This window comes from Anastrepha obliqua, chromosome 5 (genome assembly GCF_027943255.1).
Source record: "Anastrepha obliqua isolate idAnaObli1 chromosome 5, idAnaObli1_1.0, whole genome shotgun sequence".
In the NCBI taxonomy this organism is placed as follows: Eukaryota; Metazoa; Arthropoda; class Insecta; order Diptera; family Tephritidae; genus Anastrepha; species Anastrepha obliqua.
The window spans coordinates 70,543,974-70,570,192 of NC_072896.1; the positions used below are offsets into that span (position 1 = coordinate 70,543,974).

The 26,219-nt window shown below is 33.8% G+C and overlaps 1 protein-coding gene across 3 annotated transcripts in view; it reads right to left on the minus strand.

The window, feature by feature from the left end:
• Positions 1-719: 719 nt before the first annotated feature.
• Positions 720-26,219, minus strand: part of LOC129246828 (piezo-type mechanosensitive ion channel component) — a 156,956-nt gene continuing 131,456 nt past the window's right edge. For 2 of the 3 annotated variants that reach the window (XM_054885473.1, XM_054885471.1), the window contains 13 exons: positions 24,963-25,217; positions 24,599-24,640; positions 15,900-16,035; positions 15,550-15,830; positions 15,405-15,476; positions 13,620-14,060; positions 13,405-13,549; positions 6,073-6,452; positions 5,242-6,001; positions 5,100-5,154; positions 4,824-5,022; positions 3,411-3,552; positions 721-3,332 (listed from right to left, as the gene is read on the minus strand). In XM_054885473.1, coding sequence (XP_054741448.1) covers positions 3,162-3,332; positions 3,411-3,552; positions 4,824-5,022; positions 5,100-5,154; positions 5,242-6,001; positions 6,073-6,452; positions 13,405-13,549; positions 13,620-14,060; positions 15,405-15,476; positions 15,550-15,830; positions 15,900-16,035; positions 24,599-24,640; positions 24,963-25,217 — 3,079 coding nt within the window. In that variant the 3' untranslated portion in view covers positions 721-3,161. Of the gene's footprint in view, positions 3,333-3,410; positions 3,553-4,823; positions 5,023-5,099; positions 5,155-5,241; positions 6,002-6,072; positions 6,453-13,404; positions 13,550-13,619; positions 14,061-15,404; positions 15,477-15,549; positions 15,831-15,899; positions 16,036-24,598; positions 24,641-24,962; positions 25,218-26,219 lie in introns of all 3 variants that reach the window. The other variant, XM_054885470.1, reaches the window with a different exon arrangement.

The window sequence follows — 26,219 nt, forward strand, 5'->3', positions numbered from 1 at the left end:
GTGCCTGAGCGATTAAGTTCTGCGGCTCGCACGATGCTCTCCAACATCAGGTTAAAGAAGTCACACGACAGCGAGTCACCCTGTCCGAAACCTCGTTTGGTATTAAACGACTCGCAGAGGTCTTTCCCAATTCTGAGGGCGCTACTGATGTTGAGCAAAGTCATCTTGCATAGCCATATTAGTTTTGCGGGTATACCAAATTCAGACATCGCGGCAAATAGGAAACTCCTTTTCGTACTGTCGAATGCAGCTTTGAAGTCGAAACTACAGTTTTTGGAAACTACACGCATTAACGGTAACAGAAGAGTGCAACTGGATGGAGAATATTTGAATTCTTACTTATTTCAAACAGGAGAGTGCAACCGGATCGAGAATATTTTTAAACTTTGTCTTATTTTAAACATCAAAGATGGACTTGTTTTTTGATACTAACGAATGCTCTAGCGCCTCAGCACTCAACTGTAAAATTGGAGTAATAAATGACAATGACAAGACGCTTTTCTTTATGGAAATATTTAATTATAAAAAATGATAACCTGATCCATAGCTTTTGACTCCAGCTTTGTGTTCAGCACGCAAAATAAAGGGAAAAACTTAAAAACATATTAACACAAAAAACAAAATAAATAAATAAATAAAACAAATGCAAAATTAACTCTTAACGTAAATACCATATACTAGGTATCATCTTATTCGCACAAAAAATAAAAATTTCCGGGGATATTTTACTTTATATCTTTATTGTAAATTACAAAAATAAATATCGCTTGCTACAGTTCCATAGGAAAAAAAGTTTATATGCAACGAAAATATTTTGTGTTTTTTGTGGAGTGCCATTAGAAAGTTTTAAATTCTGTATGTGCATTTTCGAAATAAAAAAATTACCAAAAAAAAAAAAAACAAAATAGCACTGAGTGTGAATAGTTGTAGTTTTCCGTACCTGTTTCTATTATACATTTTCTGCTAAACATACTTTTTTGTTATCTTCGTCTTAATATTAATTTATTAGCATTGGTATTATTTTTATGTATTGTTTTTGCTGTTGTTATACTTGCTTTTACTATTTTGTATTTCTATCAAGCATTTAGAAAACTAAAAACATAAATTCAGTATAAAATGCTAAATATCCCTGAATATGACTTCTTAACGGTATTTATTATTATTAATATTATTCATTTAAGTTAAGTTGCTATATTTTACTGCATTGTTATTGTAGTTTTTGCACAACTATTTTAAGAAGTTGTTGGTTTTTTACTATTGGGATTTTTTTTGTTTTTTTTTTTATTTTATTTTACTATAATTGTTTCTACAAAAATGAAAAGCCAATTTACATAAAAATCATTCGAACTTAAAAATGTTTGTTGCTTTTATCTTACAATTATTAAAGTCCCCCTTTCTTTTCATTTCTTTGTTTTTCAGTTGCGTTTTCAATTATATCTTTGCCCCCCTTTTTGTTGTTTTTGTTTGTAATAAAAATAGTGTACAACGTTAATTAACGGCAGTTCTTTTAAGGAGTTTTACTGTGTGAGTGTGTTTGTGTGTGTGATACGTCAATGCTTAATGTTGAACCACATAAACTGAACAAAAACTTATGCTGCTAATGAGCCGCGGAAAAGTATAAAAGCCGAACATGATTTTAGCATAAAAATCGTATAACTATATGGATCGAAAATTAAAAAAAGGAAACAAAAATAATTGTAAATTATACGTATCGAAAATTGTTCATTTTTCACACGTTGACTGTCATGTGCGGACATATGCGCACACATTAGGTGGCATCACTCTTTATAGAAAAAAGATATTGTTCTTCCAACATGATAGAACAAAATAGTTATTTAGAACTATCCTTAAAATGTTATAAATTTTAGTGTTGTGGTGGAAAAATAGCAATTTTTTTTTACTCAGCCACCCTAATGTTCGTATATATACGAATTGCTCGAGTAAACACCTAATGCCTTTCATATTTTGATATATGTCACCTCTCTCAACTAAAGTTGGGTTTCACATTTCAGGACGAGAAATCAACAAGAAAGTAAAAAAAGAAACTAATTGAAATAAGATAAAAAATCTTATATTCTTATAACTGCGTTTTGAGTTAACGAAAAATGGTTCTTAATTATCTCAACAAATAAGAACTGTTTTAACTTGAGGCAAATAGTCTTTTAAGATGAAAATACTGTTGTCAAGGCATTCCATGACAATTTAAAATAGCAGAGGAAGTGTGTGTGAAATAAGGATATTCTTTTTCTCTATATAAGAATTATTTCGTACAAAACATAACAACATAATAACAGAAACCCCAACTTAATTTTTATAAGCTTGCATATCGAAAGAGCATTTTAAGTTAGAAAACAAATTTGGTTTATAGGCAAGTTCATTTCACAGCTCTTGATAGTTCGCGTGCTAATTAAAGTAGTTTTGATTTTTGTATTATTATACCCTTGCGATGAACTGACCAGATTTTGTCGATATATGAATGACATAAACATTTATATTTTTTAACGTTAACTCAGAATAATATAAACCATATTTCGTTAAACTTAAAAAAATATTATTTAAAGAATTTATAATAATTTGAGAGGTGAACATTTTCTGATCTGTAAAGGAAATTGAATCACGGTACCAATCCCGAGATTTCGGGATTCCATTTAATAAGAATATTGACAATGATCGGCTAAGAAGCATTGGTACATCTAGCACATATTTACATATAAACATATTTTAGCAGTAACTTAGGTCCCTATATACTTTTAGAATAACTGGGTAGAGAAACTGCCTTTTTACATTAACTGGAAACAGTTTAAGCTAAATTACCATCAAAACTAAGAAAATCTTCGATCCATATAATTTAAATATTTTATGAAAAACAAATTTTAAGGAATTAACTTCACCTTTTCTTAGGATAATAGGTTTTCGAAACATTATACATCCTGTAAGCGCGCGAAACATGATACTGAAGAGTAATGCTATTATATAAACATATAAACAAAGAGAGTCTTAATATGTGTGTATGTGTTTGCATTATAGCTACAAATATTAAAAAAAAAAATTCATTATTTGATTGTGCAGCGAAATGTAGATATGGAAATTTAAGACTTATTATTTTCGAGTTGTGTTTTTATATGAATAAATCAGTGCGTTTTTCAATTTTGTTGGTTTTTTTATCTGTTTCCACGTAGGCTGCCACGACTGCGCATCGACTCCGAGTCCGTTTCATCGTCCGCTTCCTCTTTAGGTCGCGTCCACTTTATCATCGTCTCCGGTGATCGATACAGGAATATCAATTTGGCGAAGAGATCCTCTTCGAGCGCAAATTCAAGCGCTTCTCTTACCTTTAAGTAAATAATAAGACCGGTTGGACATTAAAATAGGCACATGCAGACTATGGCACGCGCATTTTAGAAACTTACCAAATATATATCAAGGCACAATTGCAGCACTCTATCCACATAAGGCATATCTTCGAACATGATTTTACGATTTTGTCCACCGATGAAGGACTTGAAGAAGCGGGAAGCCACAATGACGAACGTTGTGTACACGCCGAGAATGCTGGGAAGAAAGTAAAGGATTCAAAGAATTTATAATTTCGTTAAGAATTTGCTAAGCATTTTTTATAAGTCAGTAAGTTTGATATTTTGTTTTGAAATTTGTTTGGTAACAGAGTTAAGTGGGGACTGCCGGTCTCCATCTGGTATCGCTAGGGACCAAAAGGAATATGCGTGGCTTATTGCCAACCAGGCTAACCTAACCTAACCTAAGTGGGGAATGCATGGAAAGGGTAAATTAAGCAGCATAAAAAGGCATCCATGGAATTTCAAATAGGCAAAATAGCACAATGTCAAGAATGGATAAAAAGCCTTTGCAGTGGGAAATATTGCCACATTCTTCTTTGAGAGGTCTCTTTGGGTTTGTTTATGTAAGTAACTCGTGTACTTACAGAATACACCTCCTCAGAAAAATGAGAAGGGATTAGTGTTTGAGCAATTTGAGCTATTCGCCCTTTATTTAACTTGCCGTGGCCGAATGGGTTGGTGCGTGATTACCTTTAGGAATTAGGAGTACGTAGGTTCGTATCTTCGTGAAACACCAAAAGTAAGACACATTTTTTTCTAATAGCGGTCGCCCCTCGGCAGACAATGAGTGAACTTCCGCCATGAAAAGGCTCCTCAGAAAAATAAAAAAGTATCTGCCGTTCGGAGTCGTTTTAAAACAGAAATGTATGCATCAATTATTATAATTTTTTTAATTTATTTATATGTATTATATATAATTGGCGCGTACACCCTTTTTGGGTGTTTGGCCGAGCTCCTCCTCCTATTTGTGGTGTGCGTCTTGATGTTGTTGTTGTTCCACAAATGGAGGGACCTACAGTTTTAAGCCGACTCCGAACGGCAGATATTTTTATGAGGAGCTTTTTCATGGCAGAAATACACTTGTTGATTTGCCATTGCCTGCCGAGTGGCGACCGCTATTAGAAAAAACGTTTTCTTTATTTTGATCTTTCACTCTGAATTCTGAATGGTAGTCACTCGCCAATCCATTCGGCTACGGTGGCCGGCGTTTAATTTAATTTCGAAATTTTTTGTTTTATTAGAAATTTTTTAAGTTTTTCGTCATATACGTATTTATAGTTGTCTCATGAAGAACATTTTTTTCCCAAAAAACATTTTTATAAAAAGTATATTTTATCTTAAAAAATTAAAAAAAGTTCAGTTCACTTCTTACTATCCCTGTCAACTATTGTTATTATGATTACTCAAATTTTAAGTCTGATTTATAGAGAAAAAAAATTGTTCTCATGCCCATATTTGTTAACTTACCCGCCTTTGGTAATAAAACTAAATGTGGATGGGAACTTTTTATCATTAAAAGTATACAAAACGATGCCGGAATTGCATTTATCCAAAGGTAGCTTCTTCAGGAATTCCGTGTGGAAATCATCATCGCAAAAGTCCGCAATTTCCCACCAGATGCGCGCAGCGGAGCTAGTACGCATGCGAATCGAGAGCGGGCGATATGCTACAGTTAAAAAAGTACAAATACATATATACATAAATCTGTTAAAAAATGCATTCAATATCTGAAGTCACACTTACATTGGCCGTTTGGCATCAGTTGGTGCACAATTTGCACATCACCAGAATTTAGAATCTGTAATGAATGCCGAATGTTTTATTAAAAAATTGCGCCTAAAGGTTTCATAGTTATAATTGAGAAAATAAAAATACAAAAACCTGCCTTAATGAATTTGGGCACCAAATCAGGTAATTCCACAGCTTTCGACGTAGCAGTGCCATTTGATTCCAACATATTTATTAAACTTTCACGCCCAACAAATGTTTCATTCATATTAAAGATGATTTCACTCGATACTGTGCCCACTAAGCTTTTATCAGGCGGAATGCGTGTAATCGAATAAGCAAAGCTGGCCACTATGGTACCATTACTTTTTAACTCTTCCAACAAACGATTGCGATCAGGTGGTGAAATATTCCATAGTGATGGCGAGTTGCCTGGCAGCTTTATAGCTGCAATATCAGTAGCATCATAGCTGCTTAGGAAGGTAATCGCCGCTCTGTCTTTAACGTAAGCACCTCGCATATCGCCGTACATTGTCTCATCGAAGGCGATAATATTATCACGTGTGTTCGTTTGATAGATGGGCGCATACGAACCGATACGTATAGAAATGCTCACTTGTAAGGGTGTATTCGATTGACCGACAGCATTTCCCAGTGCAAATATACACAAGGGACCCCAGAGCGCAATCACAATTGCAATAATGAATAAGCCACCCATTAGCAGTTTGGTTAGTATTGGTTTTTTTGTGGCACGTATGGCCGGAAAATCGGTTTCCATTTGACGACTACATTTAATGAAATAAATATCCGCAAATATATCTTCCATTTTAAGCCAATCGAAGAGTGTCATTGTGCTATCCGTGCACACCCAGTCGAGTATTGTGCGCAGTTCGTACAAGAATGGTATGGCCATATAACTAAAATAGTAAAAAGAATAAAGAAACAAAAATTTGAGTAAATATTCTGCTACGGAGAATTGTAGACTTACACTTTGAAGGACACCATGTTGAGTAGAGAGAAACTCTTTGTTAAAAAGTTGCCCAAAATCCGTTTGGGATAGCCGCATTTTATTTGATATGACGATAAGAGTATGTAGAAACATTTGATGATGTAAAATATAATTGGCGGCGCCAATGAATAGAAACTGCGCTCTGTTACCGCCGGCACAATGAAGAACATCCAAATGTGTATACCAATAACAGAGAGGAAATGGAAAATGATCTTATTCAAAAGCGCCTTTCGCAGGTACAAAGCACGATCGACCACAATCAATATGAATTGCACCAACAACATGATCAGGAACGGTATCGGCACTTTATTCTCCTCCAAATATGTTTGTACGCCACCGGCGCTGTCAGATTGTTGCGACTGTGAGAATATAGAGAGTAACATAAAATAATATATATACCAATATTATATTCTGATTAAACCTAATCTTTCCCAAGCATAGGAGGTGTGTTCAAAAAGTAAGATGACTTTTTATTTTTCTTGAAAAATATTAATTTATTCATCAATATCTCTTTTCTTTCTTTCAAAAAATTCGCCTCAGAAAGAAGTTAATTTATATAAATTATTTGACTTATAAAAATAAATTACAAAAATAATTTAAATTGCCCTCATCGTAAAGCACCAGTAACATAACTCGTAAGATTTCTCCAATTTGGATCATCGATACCACACAGAACTACTAAGTCTAGAAAGCCTTTTCCAAAAGCTGCGTGTTGATAAACCTTTAATATGGGCATCTTCTTAGGCAGAATTATTTCAATTTCATTAAAGTTACAGATGAAGAAGTTTTTCTTATACACTCCGTTTAGTATAATACACCCATTGAGCTAAAAGCTTACATATATATCCTGTCAGTACTGTTCATTGCACGTTGCCACATATTTTCTTTGTTGGCGGTTTTAATCCTATTCAACATTATTTCGCATTTTTCATTCCACTTTTTTGCGTCATTTTCCATGTCATATCATCTTAGGACACAAGTACATATTTCCCATTTTCATGAGTTTTCTAACCCGGAAGATTTTTCGTTTTAAAAACGAAGTTGACCGAATAGGAGGTAGCCTTTCATTCCTGTATTCAAATAATGTCTGATTTATATATTTCAAGTGTAGTGCTAGAGTATAAATGTACCCTTGTTCTAATCCTGTGTCAAGATAGATAGCGTAAGAGGGTGCGCAGTAAGGTAATTTGAAAATCGTCTTTATTAAATACAAATGTAATTTATCCACATCTTCAAATAATCCATGCCCCCACACCTGAGCAGCATAACTTTGAATGGTTCCACAAACAGCCTGGAACATCTTCCACCTAGCGCTTAGATATATTCTCCCTATTTTCCCCTCAGATATAATACACTTGTACCAATAGTTTTTCCAATCCTTGAATCACCTCTGACAGCGTTTTGATTTGGCCTACGCTCTTTCAACGATGCGGACTCTATTTCCACAATTGCACTATGGGGATTTTGGCGTTTTTTTTGGCATATATTAAAAAAAAAAAGTATCCTGTATTTTAAAATAAGCTTTATTTTTGTTTTTACCATACCCTAATTATTTGAGAAATTAGTCGTTAAAATTTTTTACGGTCACACTGATTGAACGGTACGCCTTCAAAGTCAGCTGATTATCGTGATCGCTTTGTGCACAGTTTGGTGGAATACATTGAAAAAAGTTTGATTGCTCGAGTTATCCAAATAAAACAAAGAATCCAAATTTAAATGATGGAAGGTCATAGTCCAGGTATATAAGATTATAGTTTAGTAACATTTTTTCAATTATATGTGGTTTAGATTTTGTATATCGTGTTTTATTCATATGTATTATTTAAATTAGTCTTAACAAGTATAGGTGCGTTTCGTAGAATAGAACTTCCAAGGCGCACAGAAGTGATCAGAGTTTTAAATGTAGAGTTACTTACTAAAACGTCCACAATAATATGTAACTAACTTTGTTTGCACAAATTTGCCCCTTTTTGATAAAATCGCCTTTTACAGAGGGATATACGTTCGGAAATGTAGAGCTGCTAGATATTTATATCAAAAATAATCGGGCAGAGGTCGCAGTTAAGCAGCATATATTAAAAAAAATTGGTGAAAGTCTGAATGAATCTAAGGTAGATTCGAAATCTGAAATCATATATGTACGGGTATAATGGTAAAAAGATATTTGTGGAATATTTAGGACAAATTACCCTAATTGATGGGAAAGTTTTAAATATAATGTTGGGATACAACTCATGCCAGTCTTGCCCCATCTGCGGAGCAAAGCCAACGCAATTACTTAATATTAAAGATATTAATTCAGAAGTTTTCAAGGCCAAAACAAGTGCCCTTCAATATGGAGTCAGCCCTTTGCATGCTTGGATCCGCTTTTTCGAGTTTGTGTTGAAACTGTCATATAGAGTCGAGATGAAAAAGTGGCACGTTAAAGATTGCGATAAACCTCAATTAATAGCTCGAAAACAATTAATACAAAGGACACTTTTAAAGGAAATGGGCCTCAATGTAGACAAGCCTATTCCAAACGGCAGCGGAAACTTCAGCTGGATAACGTGACAGATGTTTTTAACAGAGCCTTAGATACTTCGGACCCATTTTTGTCCACTATCTTTTTAAAAGAACGACAAAACAAAAATAAAAAGAAGGACATACCAAAAGAAGTTTTTGCGCTGCTTCAATCGCCATCTTTAAATATTTTAACAAATAATGACAAAGATTATCAGGGAGAAGATGAAGAAGATCATGTAGATCAGGACGCAGATGAAGAATATGACAAAGATATTGAACTTGATGTGATTACTTCTGACGAATAATATATTAAAATAGAAGAAAACTAAGTTCATATTGGTAGTAAGTAGTCTCAATAAGCTGTTTGTAAATTCCGTAATATTTTTCTTTCTTCTTAGAACACATAGGTATGTGCAGTTTAAAAATGTACCTAAGCCATTTTGGAAGGGAATTATTCACCCAGACAAATTAATTATAAAAACAAAGAAATAATTTAATTAATTTTAAATAAATACTTATTGTTTAAGAATGCACAAATTCGCGAAATAAATGAAATATATGGAAACACAAATTTACTATAAATTGTCACATTATTTTAAAGATCATGTTCAGGGCGGAGGTGTAGGCGTAATCGTATGAAAAAATAAACAAAAACCGAAATTCTACTTTAATCTACGTGATTCACCTGCAAAAATTTAAGTCATAATCTTTAAATTTGTGATTTATGCCAAAAAAATTAAAAAAATCCCCATAGTGAATTGTGGCAAATCTCCGGTTACGATAGGTATTTTCTGTTTTGGGTACAAGAAGAAGTCGCGAGGGGCGAAATCCGGTGAATATAGTGGTAAAGGCAAGATAACGGTGTTATTTTTTGCCCAAAAAATTCAGAATTTTTGATCCATGAACATAAGTCAAGAAAATCGAGAACGCTGCCCGCGAAATTTGAATTCACTTTACTGTTTGAACACACCTAGTATATATTGTATTTTACAATATTCCTTGTATTTTTATACCCGGAACCCAAAATTAAAAGTATAACTTTGTCGATAAATCGATTTATGAAAGTAACGGGCATTTGTGTTCTTTTACGATCAATTTTTTTGCTAAATTAGCTGTCATAGTAAACATATTTTGACATTTCGGTTAAGCACTTATTAAATATGCGATACTAATCCTTAAATGACTTATCAACTATCTGCGTACCACTTGCTTGGTACGTGCTTCCGTGTCGAATGCAACAACCTCTCAGGCCTGGAGTTCTCGAAGGGGCCTGACGAATCTTCGTTTAGAGTTTCCGAATTATACATTTTCACTGATCATGCTCGTAATAAAGTGGCAAATCACTGCAAGCTACTCAGTGCTTTGAATCAAAATTGTCCCAAAGGTTTAAGGGTAGGGTGATTATTATTTTCAAAACTCACTTCTGAAAGTCTAAATACAATTTTCGTTTTCATATTTTTCTGCTCTTTTTATAGCCTTTGAAGTAATGTTATCCCTACAAAACATATGACTTCTTTAAACTTTTCGTCCCCCATTTTTGGCTTTGATTCGAAATTATTAAACCTATTATAATTATTCTAGAAGTGTATACACAAAATTACAAACCGCAACGCCCACTTATTTGGCCGTTACTTGCGGGCAAATGTGAACAATAAATGGAATGAGTTTTAATGAAACGCTTGCTGAAAACTATTATATTTCATTTACACATTTATCGTTTTTGTAATAATTATTGGAAAATATTACATATTTAGAAACATCTCTCTGGCGCAGACTTTTTGCGGGAACACAGTTTTATAGCCCATTGAATTTTATTATAATAAAGTGCAAATATCAAGTGGCAACAAAATACCATTGATTTTTAACATGAAACTTCATCCACACAAAGTACGTGATCGAACTTTTATAAGGAAAAAAAGCTAGTAGTGTCACAAAAAAATATCATTTGCCTAAGGATAATTATAATTCCTTAATTTCATCGTCAAAACGCCAAAATAAACCAAAAAATATTGAGAACTTTTTACTAAATCTAATATAAAGATTCTTTCAAAAGATGAGCCTAGATGTTGTGTTAAAATGAAATACGGGTTTCAACAAATGTGTGTGAAAAATGACGTCATTAAAATGTTCCCCATGAGCACGTCTACAGGTAAAATCCGCCAAACAATCGATTCATGAATGCTTAATTGTTGAAAACGTCGAGTATCGATGCTGAAGGTTGTTCTGCAACACTTTGCACTACAGCAGCAATACTCTGAATAGAGCGTTCCAGTTTTTGCTCTGTCAGTCCCTTTTCTACCTCGACAGAACCAGTTTCATGAAATTTGTTCACCAACCGACTCATTCGAAGGATTATTTCCACCAAAAAAATCAGGAATTTTGCGATATGTGGTTCTTAAACATGGAACATTTTCATAATTAGTTTCAATAATTTTGAATCGTTGCTCCATGGTGTAAAATTATACATCTGCCTACTTGACAAATGTCAAATATGACATAAAAAGAAGGAGGAATTATTCACTACTGCCATGTAGGCGTCACTCTTGAAAGACCTACTTAACATTTTTTCAACACTTAAATTATTGTAATAAGTGTGTTGCGTATTTGTATGTGCTTCACATACTGTCAGCATCAAAAGAATGTGTGCACCATATATTGATTACACAGGCCAACAAAATCTCGCTTTTTTACAGCTTTTAAAACGGCTATGGGTGTTTCTTCAAGGGTTTTTTATGCTGACAACGAATATGACCTTGAAAATGCTCCAGCACGTCAGGATTTTTGGCAATTTGAGGTTAAAAAGTCAAAAAATGCAGATTTGGGCCATTTTTGATAATTTTTTTTGGGATATAAAATTTTTTTTTTTCAACTTTCGACGAAAAGGTTGCATAGTACAACTCTTTAGCTTTAAAACCCATTTTTTTAAATTATTGTACGATTTTTTAAAAAAAAGTTATGACATTTTGAAATTAACAGTTTCAGTTACGTATACGTTGGGTATAACGTCTATTGGCGTAACTGAAACTGTTAATTTCAAAATGTCATAACTTTTTTTTTAAAAATCGTACAATAATTTTAAAAAATGGGTTTTAAAGCTAAAGAGTTATACTATGCGACCTTTTCGTCGAAAATTGAAAAAAAAAAATTTCTATCCCAAAAAAAATTATCAAAAATGGCCAAAATCTGCATTTTTTGACTTTTTAACCTCAAATTGCCAAAAATCCTGACGTGCTGGAGCATTTTCAAGGTCATATTCGTTTTCAGCATAAAAAAACCTTAAAACCTTAGTTAAAATTATCGAAAAAGTTTTTTGGTTGTTGGCCTGTGTTATTTATTACTTAGACTTTGCACAAAATTTATAAAAATTCGGCAAATTTTCATCAAAATCTCACATTTTTAGATAAAGTCCGGGTATATAAATAGTTTCATAGTCATTGAATATTGGAACAAGAAAGTGTAAACTTTCTCATTGAATTTTGATTATTGGTTTTTTTTTGCTGACGGTGTTGGGCGTTTTCTTCCATATCAAAAACAAAAAAAAAAAAAAAAAAGAAAACATAGAGAGCATGGGCAAAAGAGGAAGATGTACGCATGCCAGCAAGTGATTTTAATCGCGGATCGAAGCACGTGTTGTTAAAAAATAAAATGGAATCTTCGAACGCGTATAAGAAGCATATTTTGTATTTTTTTTATAAAAGTGGTAAAAATGCAATAACTGCTGCTGCAGAAATAAACACTGCTCACGGAGAGAATACCATGAGTGTAAGGCTGCGCAAAAGTGGTTTTCAAAATTCCGAAGTGGTAACTGCGATGTGGAGAATGCCCCGCGCACTGGTCGTTCAGAAGTCTTTAACTCCGATGCCTTGCTCGAACTCGTCGAAGCTGAGCCAAATTTGACAGTCGATATGATAGCTCAGAGGTTAAATTCACAGGCACCTGGTACAGTTGGGAATGGTTTCAAAGCTGGGAAAATGGGTTCCGCATGGACTTTCCGTCGCCAACCTTCAGCAGAGAGTGAATGTGTGTTCTCAGCTGCTGCAACGGCTTGAAAATGAAAGTTTTTTGAACCGTATCGTTACTGGTGATGAAAAATGGGTCCTTTACAATAATTCTGTTCACAAACACCAAGGGTTAGATAAAGATGAAACACCAGCACCGACCCCTAGAGATGGCCTTCACCCCAAGAAGATTCTTCTGTCTATTTGGTGGGATATGGCCGGTATTGTTTATTATGAACTTCCAGGCGATAACTGCTGAATATTATTCACATCAGCTATCAAACCTGAATGAGGCACTTAACAAAAATCGACCGTCTTTAGTGAATAGACGCAAAGTTTTGTTTGACCACGACAACGCAAGACCTCATACCGCAAGGCAAACATTAGGCAAGCTAAACGAGCTCGGATGGGAGCTAATGCCGCATCCGCCATACTCTCCGGCTATTGCACCTTGTGAGTATCACCTTTTCCGTGGACTACAATTCCATATGAGTAACAAGAACTACTCAAAAGAAGCTATGAAAAGGGATATCGAAGCGTATTTTGGCTCCAAGGACAAACAATTTTTTGAGCAAGGAATTAAAAATTTGCCTAAACGTTGGGAAGACATTGTAAATCATGAAGGAAAATATATGTACATATTATTGCTTAATAAATACTTCAAACATCTTTTTTATTAATTTTAAAACCACCCTTAAAAAACGCACGAACTTATTGACTGACCTGATACGTCCAACAAAAGTGTAGAATACCATATTCGAAACGAGAAATATTATAGTACATATATACAAATTTATGTGCAACTTACGCCAAAAGCTGTAAATCCGAAAAGCAACACGAAAAAGTTCACGAAATCGCAAAGGAACATCAGCGCGTAAACATCCGCTGGCAGCCGTGATTTTGACAATAAATTCGTGAAGAATTTTCGAACTGATGAGAGGTACTTGGCACGCCTATTCGAAGTATATATATGAATTAATAAAAAATAGAATTCCGAATTTTTATTTGATTTATTATACATACCTTAAACGTTTGAGACGGCGCTTATATGTAATTGAGCTTATATCGCTCGCTTGACTTCTTCCATCTACATTTTCTAACGCAGTATTTGTAATCAATTGTGCATCAACCTCTTGTTCAGCGCCACCTTCTTTTCTATTTTCAGTTCCACTCTCTCTTTTATTAATGGAGTCATTATCGTTATTTTCACCACGACTGCCTCTGGGACTTCTTCTTCGAACGCCATCAGTTTCTCCTACTCTATTGTTATCGGAGTCTCTTACTCTGTTGCCATCAGAGTTTCCTACCATGTCGCCATTAGAGTCTACCACTCTGTTACCATCCGAGTCCCTTACTATGTTGCCTTCAGAGTCGTCTCCGCGCAAATCTTCTGCGGTATTTTCACCGTTATCAATTCCTTCCATTTTTTCTTTCAATTCGTTACCACTCCCTTGCTCAGGTGTCCTAGGCAAGTAAATAAAAATTTATGTGTAGGAAAAAAGTAAGATTCAAAAATTATACTCTAATTTTTTATACAAAACGATACATGTAATAAGTAAAAACATGCGGGGAGAAATTAGCGTTTGTTTTTGTAGGTTTTGTTAAAGTTCATAAAAGCTTCACTTTGCCGTATTAGACATGAACATTTTCAATAAGGATTGTTTCAATTTTTTTTCTCTCTATCAACAATATTATACTAATAATACTATTTTCCATTCGCAATTCTATTTATTCTCATTTTGGTACCCCCTTTGAATGGTATGCCTATTTGGATGAATAAACGTAGTCAGTCAAACTATAAGAGACTAATGGAAAAATATTCCTTGGCTATTTTTAGATGTTTGACCAAAACGTTCTTTACTGGAAAACTGTAGATCATTTTATGCTTTGGATCGTATACCGCAGTTGTTCCAATTGGAGCACTCATTAAAGTCTGTTCAATGGTCAGCTGCGCTTAAAGAGTAGGAAAATATTCGCAAGCCTCCGAAAAATATTCTAGAATGCAGGTATGTTACTTTCAAGTATAGGTCTTACACTTTGCTTTACGGGGACTGTGGAATCTGATACAATTAATCCATATTTCGACTTTAGTGCTACTTTGCTTTTGGAGGTAGTGAATTTATTTAAAAATAAGAAAATTTAGTGTAAGACTTTCGCCCACTAGCTTTGTGATCCTACACTAAATTTAAGGAGGCCTTAAAAGTACTATTATATCCTCATTATTTTCCCTAGTAGTATTGCATTTTTCTATTCAATCAATATGATGAAGGAATCGTGGTTTTAGAATCACTTTCTTAGAACTAGATAGACGAATTCCAACGCCTTCCAATGTCTATCCCTCAAAAAGTCAATAAATATAATTTGTATCCATTTGACGGATTACTGGTTCAATATGCGGCAATCAAAGTTTTGTAGTACAAATGTATGCAAAAAAAGCAACTAAACTACTACTAACTAAATTTAAGTAACTGGTCTACTGTTGATAAAGTAAATTTTTCTTGTTTAGGTGTTCACTGATTTAAACTGTGTGGCGTTAAAGAGGTTCGAAATCGTAACGAAATACCTTCTGTGAATTTTTAGGGTAGTATGGGATGTTAAGACTTCAATTTCTTCCGGTTTAATGATAATTTTTGCTATTCATTTCAAATATATAATAAAATTTCATTTATAACAAGATTTGCTTTAACTTTAAATTGGTAATGTCCAAGAATTTGCCATACCTCTTAAAATAAATAATAAACAAATAATTCGAAATTAATTCATAAGTTGCTTTAACAAATATGCCACGATGTGGTTGAAATAACTTACGTTTCGACTGATATTGTGCCGCGTGGGAATTTATATTCCGACTTCCATAGCCCGTGTGATTTCAATATGAATCTAAAGAGAATCAAAAGAGAAATATTAAGCACACAAATACAAGCATACGAAACAAAAGTACTCTCTAACTAACCTGTGAAAGAATAACACCAACAGTAACAGCACATCATAGCTGGCATAGTTTGGATTCAATTCGACGCCAAATATTTTCGCCGGCGCTAATGGTTCATTTGGTAGATTAATATAATTAGCCCAAATCAATTTGTACTGGAATATGCATTTTATCAGGACAATCGCCTGTGTATACGCGATTAGGGTAACCCAGAATGTTTTTGTTGGACGCGGCAATGACAGTGTGCCCCAAAGGAATACCATTAGGGGCAAAGGCAAAGAAATTATGCTGGCATTTACAACCTGCGAGTAAAAAAAGAGAGTGTGTATATGTTATCTGAGAAATGAAGTTTTGAAAAGTGCGTGAATTACCTGATTAATGAAAACGACTAGATAGCAAATGATGTCTGTGTTCGAGAGCAGGGCATACCAAAGTGAAATGAGAAACTCGATGATGATGTGATGCTCACGTGCTGTGAAGTCCTCTTCAAGCATGACGAGGCTGTGGCTATTACAACGACGGAAAGAGATATTTTTATTAGTTATACAATTTTGATAATCTTAAAAAAGCAATTGATCTTAATTTGAAACAATAAAGATTTATGGTGAAGTCCATATGAAGTACTACAACTCAGCAATAAAAATAAATTTTAAATAATATAATTAATAATGAAGTCATGCCAAGTCAAGTGATATCACTTCAAGTCAAGCAAAGTTAAGTAAAGTTAAGTAAAATATGTTAAGTAATGTAATGTAAAGTCAATATAAGTCAAGTGAAGAGACTAAAGTAAAGTAAAGTAAAGCGAAATCAAGTCAAGCCAAGTTCAGTCAAGTTAGCTCATGTTATGTTATGTCAAGTCCAGTTAAGGCAAGATGAGTCAATTCATGTGAAGTAAAATTCAGTGAGATCAAATCAAATAAAGTCAGCTCCTGGTCATATAAATTCAATTAAGTCAGGTAAAGTCATGTGAAAGCAAACCAAGACAAGTAAAGCAAACGAAAGTATATTAAAGTTGAGTTAAGTAAAGTAAACAAAGTGAAGTGAAGTCAACTAAAGTAAAGTATGGTAACGCAAACTAGAGTAAAGTAAAGTAAAATCAAGTCAAGACAAGTCATATCAAGTCAAGTTGAGGCTAAGCAAGTGATATTAACTCATGTGATGTAAAAGTAAATAAAATGAAATAAAATTAAGGCAAATAACTGAAGTAAAGTAAAATTGAGTAAAGTCAAGTGAAGTCAATTTACGTAAATTAAAGTAAAATAAATATAAGTCAAGTCAGGTTAAATCAAATCAAATCAAATCAAGTACGGTTAGTTGACCTCATGTTATGTCATGCCAAGTCAAGTTTAGATAAGGTAACTCCAGTCATGTGATATCAATTCAAATGAAGTAAGATTAAATGAAATCAAATCCAATGAAGTCAAGTTAAGCCAAATCAAATCAAGTGAAGTAAAGTAAAATTATGTAAAATGAAGTAAATTAAAGTCAAGTCAAGTGAAGTCAAATTAAATTCAGTAAATAAAAGTCAAACCAAATCAAGTCCGGTCAAGTGTTCCCGTGTTATTTCACGTATAGTAAAGTTCAGTTAAGGTAAAGCAAGTCCAGTTAAGCCAAATTAAACGAAATTTAATCAAATGAAGTCAAGTCAGGTGAATTTTCCAGCATCACATTCTGATATCATTAGCCTAGAAAGTAGGGCCGTATGCAAGTATAGGTAGGTTTTTTGATTTTTAGGAAAATAATAATATTCACACCACAACTTGGAGAAGAAGCTCGACCAAACAGCTAACAAGAGTTGGAATTGGGGTCTATCTATTGAATTGAATTGTATAATTTGCGCAACTAATAGTGCTTTTTTTCTCAAACAAAAAAGCGAGATGCCTCAGCATTAAATGCCGACATTACAAAATCATTGCCAAGACGTATGGCGTAAAAATGTTGCGTAGTTCATATGAGAGTACAACTAGGAAAATTCAACACTTCCACAAATTAAATATTTGATATAAAATAATATAATGGAATAGAGCTATTTTCTTCCAATTTTTTTGTAACCATTAAAGTTTTCGTACACTTTATGCGATTAACTCGTCTGCACAGATAAACAAAAATCAGCTAAACAACGCTCCCTCTAACTTTTTATATTTGTCCGGTCCAGACTACAAAAGTTTGAGAAAAGAAAACTTAAATTTGACAACTTTGGCGCAGGGCGAAATAAATGCGACATTACTGCGAGAAAAGAAAAGCCATAAGTTACAGATTAGCGTCGTGCCAAAGCTGTGATGGATAGGTATTATTCAAACTTATGGTGCACATTAATGCTTTACAGCTTTTCAACTCTGCATGAAGTCAAAGTTTTTGCACGGGCGGCATTAAATGTGCCACGTGGAGTTTCCGTCTTGCTGATATCTATGGTAGTACTTGTCGCACTTCTGTTCCTCACGGTGCGAAAGAGGTGCTTCTATTAATGAGGAGTAAACTTGCTAGTTTTCAAAGCTATTTAATGAAGCGCGAAGATATTTGTTCATTATTTTTTCCTTCGAGTAGCATTTAAAAATTGTCTTGCTTTTGATGCATCAGGGCGTTCCCATTGTATTTGATATTCTTGAACTCAGCTCGAGTCTTCTAGGTTTACAGATTCCTTATTAGAAATAATCTCATTTATTGGGTGTTCTATACGTCAGCTATTGGTGGTTCATAGTTTTATTATAGGCCTTTCCCAATGAAGCTGTTCAGCATAACTGCATAGTTCCATCTACTTATGCGACTTGCTCTTATTTTGATTGCTTTTCCGGTAGTGTTTCTGCAGAGTATTTTACAAGTATATATTCGAAATTTGAATAATTCGTGGAAACTCTCCTACAGAGAGTAAAAGAAGTTACTCAAAAAACCGAGAAATGCATTTATTGTCTAGATTTTAAATAACTAGTCAAATTGCATTTATGTGGTAAAATTCTAATTGGTTCCAGAGTTCATGAAGAAACTCTAGAACTTATAAAAAAAATAAATATGTTAGCCTGAGCTATTAGATCTTGGTGTATATACATAATTTCATTTATCTCGATTGAGCTACAAATTTAGTAAACTATATGAAAGGCTAAATCTTTCACAAGTTAAGTCGTCAAGTCTGTAGTATACAACTGAATACAAATTAAACAATAATAATAAAAATAATAAAAAAAAATCGAAATAAAAAATATAAATATAATCAAAGTTTAGCTTCCCCGTTTTACTTTATGTATTCAAATTAAGAATCAAAATACTTAAAAATATCCTAGTGCTCCAAATAAATCATAATTCAAAAAATATCGTTTGCTTCATGCGCAGCAAATTAAATTCAAGCACTTATTTGAACACCCATTATGGATTTCAATATTCTTAACCCTACTTTTGGCAGATGGGTGTGCGGTTTTTTTATTTTATATTAGTTACAGATATAACTATATTTCTAATTAACTGGTATTTCAAATTCGAGTTTCTTTCTTACATTTGAAATGGGAATTAATTGTTATTATTATTATGTAATAGGGGATTTAGCACTGCGACCTGCAAGATGTGTCTGCTATGAATCTCTTGTGGAATTTATTAACTGTTTATTAAAATATGTAATAGAGGTCTATTATTATTTTATGAAAGATGGGCAGACAGATGTCGATTTTTGGCGAAAATTTCGATGAAACTTCGGCATAATAGAGGCCTGTCTCGGCAATTTCGCACCAAATTTTATTTTTCAAAGCTTCAATTGTTTCTGGTTTATTGATTTGTCATGACCCGAAAGCGTTAAATTGTGCGCTTTTGCAGATTAACTTGAATTATTCTTTTGTATGGAATAAATTTAGTGTTCCACATTTTTCTATTAATTGTTTTATTCCGGTCTCTGTTGGACGAGTATAGGTGGGTGAAATGGTAGAAGTACCAGACTGGCACTCCGAAAGTAGCATTAAAGCGCCGTTATAATACCATTATAATGAGTATAATGATCACAAATATCAACAATTTTGCGAGGTATAATTTTCACATATCCCCCAATCCGGTAGTGAATTTAAATTATTTGTATACGGTTCTCAAGCGAAATTGAACTCATTACAGTATATTGCAAATTTGCGTAATGAATAGACGAAATAGACATCATCAAAATGTGACAGCTGTCAACAAAAAAAAAAACAAAAAACATTATGAAAAGAAAAAATTGAATTTGAAAGACCCTTTAGCATCATTACCTATACATGCATAATAAGCATACATAAAATATTTCATAATCTTCTATATAAAATGTTTGATCAGAGTCATTAGATCAGACTATGAATACCGAAACATTTTCCAAAAGGAGGGTTAAGAGATTTGCGTTGTGCTTGATCCATGTATCTACATTAGGGAAGTCTCAAGGAGATACAATATTCTCTGCTCATATTTTCAAAAGTTCCCTGAATAGATAAATGGCTCATAACACCGTGCAACAGTAAAAGTTATCCAAGAAAAATTGCATATGAAAGTGAAACTATGGATTTTATATAAAAAATGCTGCAAACTCAGTTTTTCATTTTGCTATCAATTTAATTTTTTAAAGGTTTAAGGTTTTAAGGTTTTAAAGGACTAAATTTTCCCAAACTAATTAAGAATTAATCACCCTATAGGTAGATGTATAACATCTATATATTTTTGCAAATGGTGTCGTACGTCAAATTGTGAACTAAACAGCTGCAGAATACAAACAGGCAAGCAAATAAAGACGATGGAAGTTTTAAATTAATTTTTTTATTTAGTGAAAAAAGTTATTCAAAAATAATATGTGATCAATTTGGCGCCACTTTGCTTTTGTACTTTATGATATTAATATGGATACCAAACAAAAGAGGATATATCCAGCTGCCAAACAAAATTCTTTGTTTCATTTTCAACTTCGGTTTTTCTTGAAAAAAAAAAGTTGAACTTAAACTTTAAAACTCTTGCTATGGTCGATTTTTAGCTCCTAGGCGATGCTAAGACTACTATCATACCGGTTCGATTAATTCTGTGATGTTATCAACATTTTTTAACAACAAAAATGCCTGAACGAAGTAGATGAAAGCAAAATTGCACGCAATTGGCTGTTACAGGATCGACATTTACAATCTCAGCGGTGTGGCTTGCATTTACGCTTTTATCAAAGAAAATCTGTGAAATCTACCGAATTTTCTCTTTGTTGACTTCCATTGTTAAAACGCGTAAGTTACAGCAACGGGATGAAACAAACAAAAAACTGCAAAAGAATTCTTTTAGTGAGACAACGAGTATAAACCTCAAATTGTTTGATCTATATTTTAAGAGATACCCCTGTTATTATAGCATAAAATGAGTAGAATTATCTTTTTTTTTAATTTATTTCTTTAAAATTTTAAAGGTCTTTAAAAAATCTAATCGAAGAAAAAATGAAAAACTGGGTATGCAGCATTCGATAAAAAATCTGTAGTTTTACGTACAAATGCAATTTTTCTTGTATACCAAAAACAGTTAATTTTTGACGGTGTAATTTATAACTATGAGACTTGTGTGAAAACTTAGCCAATAAAATTTAAGGTGTTTAGAAAAACCGGTTCTAAGTATTCACTTTTGGCAGAATTTAATTTAATTTTTTCCATAAAGTTAAGAAAAGTATATTTGAACTGTTTTTCAATAGGGGTAAAACAATTTTGTATTTAATATTTGTTTAGACATTGGGCTTGAAATTTATTTCTGTTAAATTTTGATATGAAGTTCGATATCGATCATATGACAAATGCGATCAGTGATTTTCAGATTATTTGGATCCAAGCTTTCTTCTACGAATATTAGCCAAAGCATAGGCAATTCCGTATGCCACACGAAGGAAGAGGTATTGTTCCAGGAGAAGATATTAGCAGAGGAGCTCTGGGCTGAGCATAATGCACTAAATAATTAATGCAATAAGCGGATAGTTAAAACACTGAAAAACTGAAGATTTAGAGATAATGAAACCCTTATTTTAACCGCCCCTAAAAATTAATGGTAGTGCAAAATGTCCAACCATGGAGGAGCAGACGGTTTTACCTCCAGTATAAACAAACATATGATACGAGGGGTGCCTTTTATATTTCGGGATTTGGCAACCCTGGTGTTGCAATCTGGCAACTGACAGCTGTATCGCAAAGTTTGACGTTTTTTGGCTTTTACTACGAGTACGTACTCATAAGGTTTTGAAATACCAGCGCTATTTGTGTTGTTTACAATAACTTAAAAGATTCATCTCGGTCCAAAAAATGATTTTTTACAACTTTCGACGTGGATTAACTCAGCAACATTGCATGGATGAACTTAATTCATTTTTTGGCGATGAAGCTCCATCAAGGACCAGTGTTTATCGATGATATGGTGAATTCAATCGTGGTCGTAGTTCACTCCAAGACGAATTTCGTGAAGGTCGTTCAAAATCAGTTGTTGTTCCGAAAACCATTGATGCTGTGCGCGAACTGATATTGCAAGATCGTCATGTGACCTATCGTGAGATTGAGACAATCTTAGGCATTAGTGGGACCAGCATACATTCAATATTGCATAAACATTTGACCCACACAATTTGTCAATCGCTCAAAAAAAGGCTCGTGCCGATTGGTCGAAGGAAATGCTCAAAAAATACGATCGCGGGGCTTCGAAACACGTCTATGACATCGTGACAGGTGATGGATTTACGCGTATGAGGCCGAAAGTAAACAGCAGTCGACTGTATGGGTGTTTCAAGATGAGCCAAATCCAACAAAAGTTGTTCGCGCACGAAGCACTTCCAAGCAAATGGTCGCCTGTTTTTTCGGAAAAACTGGACATGTCGCAACCGTACCACTAGAACAACGAGGAACAGTAAATTCTGAGTGGTACATAACCATTTGTTTGCCAGTTGTCTTCCAAGAAATTAGGAAAACCAATCGCCAAAGACGGATCACTCTTCACCAGGACAATGCGAGCTCTCACACATCGGCTCAAACAACTGCATTTTTGAGCACCCAAAACATCGAATTAATGGGTAATCCGCCGTATAGTCCTGACTTGGCACCGAATGACTTCTTTTTATTCCCGTACGTAAAAAACAAACTGAGAGGTCAACGTTTTTCGACACCTGAAGAAGCGGTTGCGGCATTCAGAATGCATTTTTTGGAGGTACCTCATTCAGAGTGGCAAAAGTGCTTCGACAATTGGTTCAAATGCATGCAAAAGTGTATAGATCTTCATGGAGAATATTTTGAAAAACAATAAAGTGATTTTCGATGATTAAAATTTGTTTTTGTTCTCTAATCCCGACATATAAAAGGCACCCCTCGTATAACGATAAACCACAAAAAGAAATCGAATGAGCAGATATGTGGCATGTGCCACCATCTTACTGGAACTATATAGCATTAATAATAGAGATCATTCAATTTAGGCGCGATCACTTAAAATCACTACTCGATGAAATTCCAGATTTTCTTCAAACTTTTTTGGAATGTAACTGAGGCTTCATCTCTAGAGTTAATTTGCTATGGTAGCACGATGTTCGCCTCAATGCAGACTGAGCCGATTTTCAATTCGTGTGAAATGCGAGAAATCGACTGATATGGTGGATAGCAAGCTCTTACGGTGGTGATATTTTTCCGTCGCATTATAATGACCGGGAGAAGATTGAGGCTTTTACGGCAGCGATATTTTCGGTACAACGATCGGCGCTTTGTCCTCCGGGAACCGGAAATTCAATAGTGAATATGTAGACTCGAATTTATCCACTATTGCATGTACAGCCTGTCCGATGGAACGGTTATGACGACCGATTCAATGTCGGGATCAAGGATTCAGAATTTCGCGGTGATTTTTTTTTGCATGAGAGAAATGGAAAGCTTACATGACGTTCTGACATTGCGAAATAGTAAAAAAAAAAATAAAGAGCGCACTTTTATTTAAATGCAAAATTGTTTTTCACCACTCTGAGCATCGTTATCAGTCAATAAATTTTAATTCGTTAAGCTACTACCACTTTTTTACACAAGTATGTAAGTAAGTAAATATTTTTTTTTTAATTATTTGCCGATTTTTGTGGGTGTTTGCGAGTTTCATACCATGCCTAGAGTAAAAAAAAAATAAATTTAAAGAAGTCTTGCAAAATAGTAAATCTAAAATTCAAACAAACAAATTGCATTAGCTACCAAAAGAATCATATACAAACTCGTGCACAAAATGGCCCAATGTTGAAATGAAAGAGAATTTCATTGTAATAAAATGCTTTAGATGCATCGATTTTCTTATGTGGAAAAAATAGTATGGCACTGATTTACGAAAATTATGTTTTTTTGTTTGCAGAATAATCTTTATGTTGATATATGTAAAATAACTACCTGTCCATCTTTTCATATGACCATTGCTTACTCAACATCCCCACATAGTTGTTACTGCAATCGAATGAAGGTGCCTTAATGCAAATCTTTGGCAAGTCTACCGAATTATGACTGATGTTAGGTGGGTGGTTAGGAAAATATTGTAGTAGATAAAGGATATGCGCACACAGCAGTTTACAAACATACATAAGTATATATATATGTGTGTGTGAGTGCTTGTGTGTGTCTGTTTGTTTTTATAGGAAGGGAAAAATCAAGCGAAGTCTTTGATACCTAATTGGCATTTAAAAATGTACCAAATAATAAAATTCAAATTTTGCATTAACACCGACCTAATTGGGGAATGAGAGGTTGCCTAAAAGTATGCTTAGTCAAAAATGGCAATCAGCAAAGCGTTCATGCGTGCTTGAGCATAAAGTCAAATAAACGTTTTGTTTAGCATACTTTTAGCTTGACCTTTTTTTCTTTTTTTAGAATTTCAATAGCTCTATAGATTGTTAGTTGAATAAAACTTTAGTATTGTATAAATGGCGTTTATAAAAAATATTTTTATAGGTAGGAATTCAGAAAAGAGTAATATCAATAAAAAAAAGAATATTGAAAATTATTCATCATTCGAGTTCTACATTCTTCATAATTTTCTTGGGTTATAAATATGCTTGGAGAGTGTTAAATGGATTTTCGTAAACGCAAGACAAGGCATTATAATAGGTACTTACGATCTTTGCATTGATGTATTTGCATCATCCTCATTATTATGTCTATAAAAATGTGAGAGTAATGAGAAAATGATAACGAGTTAGTAGTGAAATGTGAGTACTCGTATATAGAATGGCGTTTACACAGTTTTCTATGGCAAAATTATGGTTTGAGAAAAAAATAAAAATATCGCAAAATTAAAACAACTACACATAGGTATACCTTAAAAAAGAAACTAAGTACTAATTATACATACGGACTAAGGAGGCATTCGTGTACTGATGTAGGCAAGAATTGGTTAAAAAAATTATCTTAATTTTTGTTTGACATTTACTATTTTTTTTAACCCAACCTTGCCGCTTTTCTATGATAGCTTCACTTTACCTATCATTTCGCTTGTCGACGGTATCCACTGACATTTCAATAATGGCATGTGGATCCTCTGTTTGCTGTTGTTGTTGTGGTTGTTGTGTATCGGTTATGAGTGGCGGTGACGGTGATGGTAGTGGGGTGTCGGAGGTGATGGTATTTAAATCGGTAACATTCGTAATACTATGTGGCAATGGTCGTGTATTCGTTTCGTTTTGTATATCAATCGAAGCCGACCCAATCGAGCCAGCAGTATCTGCATTTTCATCACTAATGAGGCGGTGCAATGATAAACAGCAAACAGCAAAAACAAACACATTTAAAAATAAAATAGGTGAGTTAAAAGGAAACGTATACGTAAAAGGTGGTTGGTAGATTGTTGTGGATACGTAGTGGCGATGTGGTGATGATCATGGAGTATTGCGGTACGTCGCAGAGCACGGGACGCAAACGAAACAAACATATGCAGAAAAAACAAAAAGAGTAAAGAAAATAAATAACAAAAACAAAAACAATACAAATAGTATTTATGCTAAAATAACAGACGAAGTTTAAATAAATATTTGAATAAAATATAATTATAATATTTATTCTGAAATAAAAAAAAGAACGAGCAAGAGTGTTTTTTTCTACAAGCGTTGGTTGGAGCTCTGGGAAATGCTGAACACTTTAAACTATTAAAATTTTTGAAATACAGAATAGGAAATTCATCGCATGGTTCATGAAACTAGAGGGTTTTTCCAAAGGGGTGATGTCCTAAGCTTTGTAGAAAACAATATTTAGAAGGCTTCATCTCTGGAGTTAATTAGAACTTGTAAAGGATTTTTTCAACAAAGGATTTTTTCAGGGTGGGCCATGTAAAATTTGATTTTTGAATCGGCTATAAAAAAAACTAATCAATATTTTTTCAAACTTTTTTTTTAATTTTGAAGATTGAATATTGTCATTTTTGAATGAAAAATAATATCGTTCAAATGACTGCCACGACTGGCTTTACAGTAGGCCATTCGATCAACCCAATGTTTAAGCACATTTTCGATAGTTTGGGCTCCAATTTCATGAAGGGCATCTTCGATTTCGTGTTTTAAAGCATCAATCGTCTCTGGATGGTTCGCATAGCATTTGTCCTTAACGGCTCCCCACAAAAAATTGTCCAACGGGCTTAAATCACAGCTCCAAGGCGGCCAATTGATATCGGAATTTCGGCTGATTAATCGGTTTTCAAAAACGGTAGCCAAAAGTTCGAGTGTAACTTTGGCAGTGTGACAAGTT